This window comes from Rhamphochromis sp. 'chilingali' (assembly GCF_963969265.1).
Source record: "Rhamphochromis sp. 'chilingali' genome assembly, chromosome: 20".
Lineage (NCBI taxonomy): Eukaryota > Metazoa > Chordata > Actinopteri > Cichliformes > Cichlidae > Rhamphochromis > Rhamphochromis sp. 'chilingali'.
In genome coordinates this window covers 4,673,382-4,680,502 of record NC_137947.1, presented here as the reverse complement: position 1 = coordinate 4,680,502, position 7,121 = coordinate 4,673,382, and the positions used below count along the sequence as shown (strand labels likewise).

The following is a 7,121-nucleotide window of genomic DNA, read 5'->3' as shown; positions in this document are numbered from 1 at the left end:
AGCCACGCCCAGCCGGCCTAGGACTTTGCAGAGTGATCGTCCTGCAAAGCCCCTACAACCCACTTCTATGGGCTGATGCACTCCTGCACTAGTTCCTGGTACTTTCCTCGTTTCCTTTCATTGGCCTCCTCGATCCGCTCTTCCCAGGGCACTGTGAGTTCCAGCATGATCAGCTGTTTTGAGGCCTCAGAAATAATTATCATGTCTGGCCGGAGGGATGTTTTTGCAATGTTCTGAGGGAACTTTAGCTGTTTAACCAGGTCAGCCTGTAGCTGCCAATCAGAGGCTGTGTTGAGGAGGCCAGTTGTCAAATGTGGGCGCACCTGGGGTTTCTCTCCAGCCTTAATGAAAGAGATTGCCTTCCTCGGAGCATGATGATGCTTGCAGGTGCTTATTGCTGAGGCAGTCTTTTCAGCAACTACTCTGAGCACCTGGTCGTTTTACTGTTGTGCAGTGTTAGTTATCCCAAGTTGTTAAAGAAACAAAAACAAAAGCGTACACACCAAAATACTGTTTGTAGATCTCACAAATGGGGAAAATAAACCCACTTTCCACCGTCCACAGCTGTATCCTTTCTCACGCCGTTTGCTTTTCTGTTGGAGCACACACGAAGGGACTCTCCAGCTATACATGCAGTTGCCACATAAACATACAAAAATCAATAAACTTCAACATAATGAATCCCTTTCAAATTAAGAGACTCCTTTATATGAATGCATTCAGCAGTAATTTCACACCAGTGCTGAATAAAATCTTCTAATTACTAATGTTCAAAACTTTGTTTTGTGGCAACTTCTTTTACCCAGAATTGAGTTACACTGATGGAAAAATGTCTGTCACTGCAGGCGATATATGATATTTGAGTGAAGATGAGGCTAAAATCTCTTAAAGATGCAACGCTAAAGGTTTGACAAGTTTATTGCAGGCTTGAAGGGCAACAGCGAGTTATGCAAGGCAGTTATTTCAGAGTTGAGGGGTAGAGGGGGCATGCAGGATTTCAGCAGGTTTGACTACACAAGAAGAAACTTTAGAGATTGTTACAGAATTGTCTCTCAGGACTGGAGGCGCATGCACAAACAATAACAGCATAAACCACAAACATCGGCACTACAGTGCAAAGTGCAACAACTGAGGGAGCTTAGGAGGAAGGTCACGCGCTGCAGCACACAGGTGAGTTAATTTCCAACAGCTTCCAGGTGTGAAGTATAGAGGAACCCCACTTATGAAACAAATTAGCAGAACTAGTACACCCACACAGATACTCACACAGATATGAAACATTAAGCACTAAATGGAACACCTGTGCTAAGGTGTTTCATGTTTTTCACACGCAATATTTTTCTTTTTAAAACATTTTTACTTGTTTAATTTTAATTAAGCATTTTGTGGGTTATGGTGTATTGAAAAGCTGTGAAGTAAGGGCACAGGAAAAAAGAAACTTGCCACAAGGGGTCGCCACAGCGGGTGGCTCTGCATGTTTGTTGGTGTTTTATGCAGGATGATCTGTTGATGCGACCCCAAAATGGGTTTGTGTTTTAAACGGAAATAATAATGATAATAAAAATATTATTATTATTATTTAAAGTACAAGCAGCAAAGATAAGGACCTGACTACTACTAATCAGAAGGTTTGTGGTCCCTGGTTGTTCCAGCCTACATATCAAATATTCTTGGGCAAGATACTAACCCCAAGTTGCTCTCTGATGCATCCATCCGAGTGTGAATATGTGTGAATGTATATTAGATAGAAGGTTCTGAGATGTAGAAAAAGTCCTTGTTATGGGCACGCCCTATGACATCAACGAGGTCTTTAGATTGAACTAACCAAATATCATGTTGGTCCGATTAAATCATCAAGGCTTGAAAATAGCTAAAAATGTCCAAACTTACTCCCCTTTTGTGTACAGTATTTGAATAAATTTAATGGTAAAACACTGAAATTCGCCATGCTGGCTCAGGAACACCATCTGACAAAAACTCAGTTCTAAAAATAAAGTAACACCAACGAAGTCTTTCCTGAACAAATTTTAGATTACACCAGTCAACCAGTTGGAATTGGTGTCCCAAAGAGTAAAACACAATTTTCTGTTGCTGCTAGGTGGTGCTACGAATGATTAATACTGACTGATAATGATTAATACATATTGCCATCAAGATGCATTCAGGGTCCTTATCAAACACGAACAGTTTCGAGCAGATGTCTTGAGACGTTAAACGCATGTACCAAATTTCATACAAGTAGCTCAAACTATGTTTTAACTTCATTAAAATACTAAAGCTGGTTTCTTCTAATTTTTTTAATTAGTTCTCCAGGATTCCTCTTCAAGGACATTTAAAGCTCTTCTTTCAGTGTCAGCTGTCTTTTGTTCTCTGTTGTTTCTCTCGCAAGATGATCCCACGCAGCTTTAATAATGTTGATGCCCGGGGTGTGGGGAAGGACAGTCGATGAATGATAGTGGGTATGTGTTTTCAATTTACTGCATTGCTGGTGTGTTCAGGATTACTGTCAAGCTGACAAATGAAGCCGTTACCAATAACGCGAAATTCCTTGTGTGTCCCATACCACTTGTGTGATTCTGATTCACGCGCCGCTGCAAAAATTCCCACAGTCGTGAAAGCAGCAGAGATGATGCTGCCACAGATCCGTATTACCTCGCTAGCAGGTTGTAAGCTAACTGAATAGAGGCAGCAAAGTGCGAGCAGAAGGTGATGTCCCACCCTTTTTAACACAGGCTGAGCACTCCGTGGTTTTCATCGTCTCTTCACAGGCAGGTCTAACTTCCGAACTTTGGCGACATGACGACGCGGTCGGAGAGAGAAAAAGCCCAGAAACTGAATGAGCAGCATCAGGCCATTCTGTCCAAACTGCTGAGAGAAGAGGATAACAAGTACTGTGCTGACTGTGAAGCTAAAGGTAAGCCCGGCAGCCTCTGCGGCTAACCTTGGTGTCACAGGTGTGTGCATGACAAGATGTAACGAGGAGGGCACCTGTCCGTTAAAAGGCACAGCTAGCATCATATGTATCATACAGCTAGCATCATATTGTAAGGTTATTCTGATGGGAGTCACTTGTGTGCAGCAATGCTTGCATCCGACCTTTAGGTTTGATGCTTCATATGAACTGTGTAAATCTGACGAGTCCTCCCCGTTCATATCCATGTTATGAACAATGAGTCATGCTACGCTACTGGTTTCTTAATTACATTTAAGCCAAGTATAAATATTATTGAGCGACAGTTAATTAGAAATACCTGAACAACACACAACTTCCGCTTTGTTTGTTTTTTCTTTTAAAGTAAAGTCGTTATCCAGCGCTTTTATTATTTGGTTCTTTCAATAATAATAATAATAATAATCCTAAGATAAAATAAGAAAAGAAAATATATACAATATACAATAACACATACTCTAATACAAATACTTTAATGCAATTCAGTTGATTTGTAGTGAGAATATATATGTTAGTATTGAGATTCAGCTACAAGCCAAGTTGTGATTTTGCAGTTTCACAAAAGGGGCATCGCTAATAATTTTCTCTATTTTCCCTTTTCAATTTGTATTTCAGTTTTTGAAGTTTAGAAATCCACGCCTGGGCTTTTATTTTGAAGTTGAGTGGTTAATAGTTCCGGTCTTGTGTTGTGTAAGTGTGGCTAACTTGAGGCGGTTTTCGCCCGCAGGTATCGATGTCACGTCCTTGACTGGTTTATTTATGAGCGGAAAACGCGTGTCTCCCGTGTAGACTCCACTGACTTAGAGGTGTCGTTTGCTCGCTGAATGCCGAGGAGAAAAGCACGTGAGCTCAGATACTGCTGCAGCGCACACCTTGCTTCTGGCTAGGCATGCCTTCCTGCGAGGGAAGCCCCCTCTCCAAACTCCATTCAGAAAATTGAAAGCTTAAAATTCCCTGGAGTCGAGTGTAAAATAGAGTGTGATGGAAGAGGTTTCATTAAACCTTAAGAGTCGCTCTTTAATTCGGCATAAACAACAACTGTAATGTATGATGTCAAAATTGCATGCATTTAGTATATATTATTAACAAAAAAACGTATAATTCTCACAGGACAGCATTTCCCATAGGCTTTCACTGTTACCTAAGCACCCTAAGAGAAAGTCCAGCCCATATATGCCAGTCAGTAAATGTCCAAGCATGACATTTCCAGCCTTTTCAGTGGTGATTGAACGGCTCTTGTTGGGGCTTCCTATGACTGAGATTAGATGCCTTTTGCGTCATCATGGTTCTTCTACCATCTGACATTTGTAATCCGTAGTAGCAGACCTCAGTGAGTCTCATTGATCGTGTTGCTGCTCCTTTGTTTCGTCATATCCTCCTCATCCTTCATGTTGAGCTTAATCTATTTCATGATTCTTCAATGGTGATCTCAGTAGTTGGCGTCAGTGCACTATGGAAGGGAAATGTACCTTAACCTTAATTACCTCTGTTTGTGTAAGTGGACTAGTATGCAGTATTATTATTTTCTGTGATCATCCTTCCTCTGTGGAATAAGTTTTGGAAAGGTTTTATTTTGGGAAACCTCTGACCGAGGCGTCTCACATCAGACTGGAAACAAACTGTGTAAGTGCTGTAAAACAAACTGTGTAAGTGCTGGTGTTTATTAAAGTGGGCCACAGGGATCCGGTCATGATGCTCTTTCGTAACTCTTGCCAAATTTGACCTTTATACTGGGCTAGAGGTTGGAAAGCAGCCATAATGTTTCTTGTAATGTGGGCCTATATATTATAGAATGTGAGGCCGGAAAACTTCAGTCAGTACTGGTCTCCCAGTTCATGAAGCAAACCAATGTACTGGAGTTTACAACAGAAGTGCTTATCTTACTTGTTTCTAATGCACTTATTCCCCTCCATTCCACCTGCCGAATCTCATTTTAACCCCTGCTTATGGAGGGACCAATATCCAAAACTAATAAACAATTGAAAATGTGACTCAAAAATATGTAAAATGTATTAAGGGGGGGGGGGGGGACTTCACACAGTATCTTACCGATTTATGTTTTTGCATCTTTGGTCACGTGGCGGACCTGATTTTACTGCACCTGGCAAAAACAAAATAATAATTAAATAAATAACTGACTAAGAACTAAGACAAAACAAATGAGTCTGTAAAAGGATTTAAAAAGTGTAAAAGTTTTGTGTCTTCTTTATTTATTTATGTATTTATTGATGATTTGAGCAGTTTCAGTCCTCCACAGATTCTGGTCTATTACAGATATGTTTATTGGCTGTATGCTGTTTGATATATGGCCATATGATTTTCTTTCTTTCTTTCTTTTTTCTAAATTGCAGAACAAAATAAACCCTGTGAGTAATGGTGCCAAAACAGGGTTTGTCCATTTATGGTTCTTCCAACTAAAATAAATAAATTTTTCCTCTTTGTGGGATATTTTTAGCAAGGGAAAGGGATGTGCCTGAATGCACCTGACAAGTAAATAGCAGGGTGTCGAAGTCAGCTGTGAGCTCTCCAGATGGATTACCATTTTTGCAGCTGCTTAGCCTGAGTTCTGCTGTGCAGCCTCTGTGAACCTGGTATAGCAGCATACGAAACAGTCCTCTAGCTGCTGCAGAACAAAATAAGGACTACCGTGACAGTGATTGGACAGTGAAAGCCAGTACAAATAAAGCTGCTGTGGTACCTGGAAGCAATGGAGAATGGCCTTGTTTGCAGTTCTGTGTTGTTTAATGTCAGCTAGTTTGTTTTGCACAGGACTTTTGGTGTTAATGTGTGTTTCCCATGTGAGTTGACTTATTTCGTTGTTCTTGTAAATCCAGCTTAAGCGTTTGTGTGTGTGTGTGTGTGTGTGTGTGTGTGTGAGAGAGAGAGAGGGAGACTGGGCTGCTGAATGCAGATTAATGAATTCAGCAGGCATTCATTATTTATAGTGTGGGTGTACTCTAACTTTTTTATTTGTTTTTGTCTGTGTCACTCCTGCAAATCCCTATCCTTAGGTTTCTTAAATGCAAAGTGCTTATAAATCCAGGTCTTTGTTCTGAAATGCAGCGATTCTGTATACAGTGTGCTAAGAGGATGGGGTGAAGGCTTTGTTTTTATATTAAAGTACCTGTTTTATTTTTGCATGTTTAACTGGCAGAATTAATCAGAACATGACAAGTAGACCAGTGTTCCAGTGGGTCACTACTGAGTCCAAAAAAAAAATCTGAAATTAAACCAGTTGAGGCGGTTGGGGCATCTGAGCAGGATGCCACGTTGGTGAGGTGTACTGGACGTGGTCTATCAGGAGGACACGCTGGATACAAATACACTGTATTGCCAGAAGTATTCACTCGCCCATCTAAATCATTGAATTCAGATGTTCCAAACACTTCCATGGACACAGGTGTATAAAATCAAGCGATTGTGAATGACAGCAACTCAACCATGAAGTGCTAGACCACCTTAAACCACAGAGTGGGTTAGCTGATGCTGAGGCACATGTTGCACAGAGCTCTCCAACGTTCTGCAGAGTCAATCGCTACAGACCTCCAGACTTCATGGGGCCTTCAGATTAGCTCAAGAACAGTGTGTAGTGAGCTTCATGGAATGGGTTTCCATGGCTGAGCAGCTGCATCCAAACCTTACGTCACCAAGCACAAAGGATCGGATGCAGTGGTGTAAAGCACGTTCCTAAAGTGACCAATTATACTTTACCAACCTGTCTGGGTTTGGTGGTGTCCAGGAGAGTGGTACTTATGGTTGTTGTGCTTAGTCTCTTAGTGTGAGGATCTCTTAATGTTTCAGCACACCAAGACATTTTGGACAACTTCATGCTACCAACTTTGTGGGAACAGTTTTGGGAAGGCTCCTTCCTGTTCCAGCATGGCTGTGCACCAGTACACAAAGCCAGGTCCATAAAGACAAGGATGAGCCAGTTTGGTGTAGAAGAATTTGACTGGCCTGCACAGAGTCCTCATCTCAACCTGACAGAACACCTTAGGGATGAATTTGAGTAGAGACTACAAGCCAGGACTTTTCGTCCAAAATCAGTGTCTGACCTCATGAATGTGCTTGTGGAATGGTAAAAAACTCCCATAAACACACCCTAAAGCTTGTGGAAATTCTTCCAAGAGGCGTTGAAGCTATTATAGCTGCAAAGGGTGGGCTGACATCA

General features: G+C 41.3%; 1 protein-coding gene across 4 annotated transcripts in view; it reads left to right on the top strand.

The window, feature by feature from the left end:
• The first annotated feature begins 2,627 nt into the window (after nucleotides 1–2,627).
• smap1 (small ArfGAP 1) overlaps nucleotides 2,628–7,121 on the top strand; it is a 162,343-nt gene continuing 157,849 nt past the window's right edge. For all 4 annotated transcript variants that reach the window (XM_080869346.1, XM_080869345.1, XM_080869348.1 and 1 more), the window contains exon 1: nucleotides 2,628–2,914. In XM_080869346.1, the coding sequence (XP_080725472.1) occupies nucleotides 2,797–2,914 (118 nt within the window). In that variant the 5' untranslated portion in view covers nucleotides 2,628–2,796. The remainder of the gene's footprint in view (nucleotides 2,915–7,121) is intronic.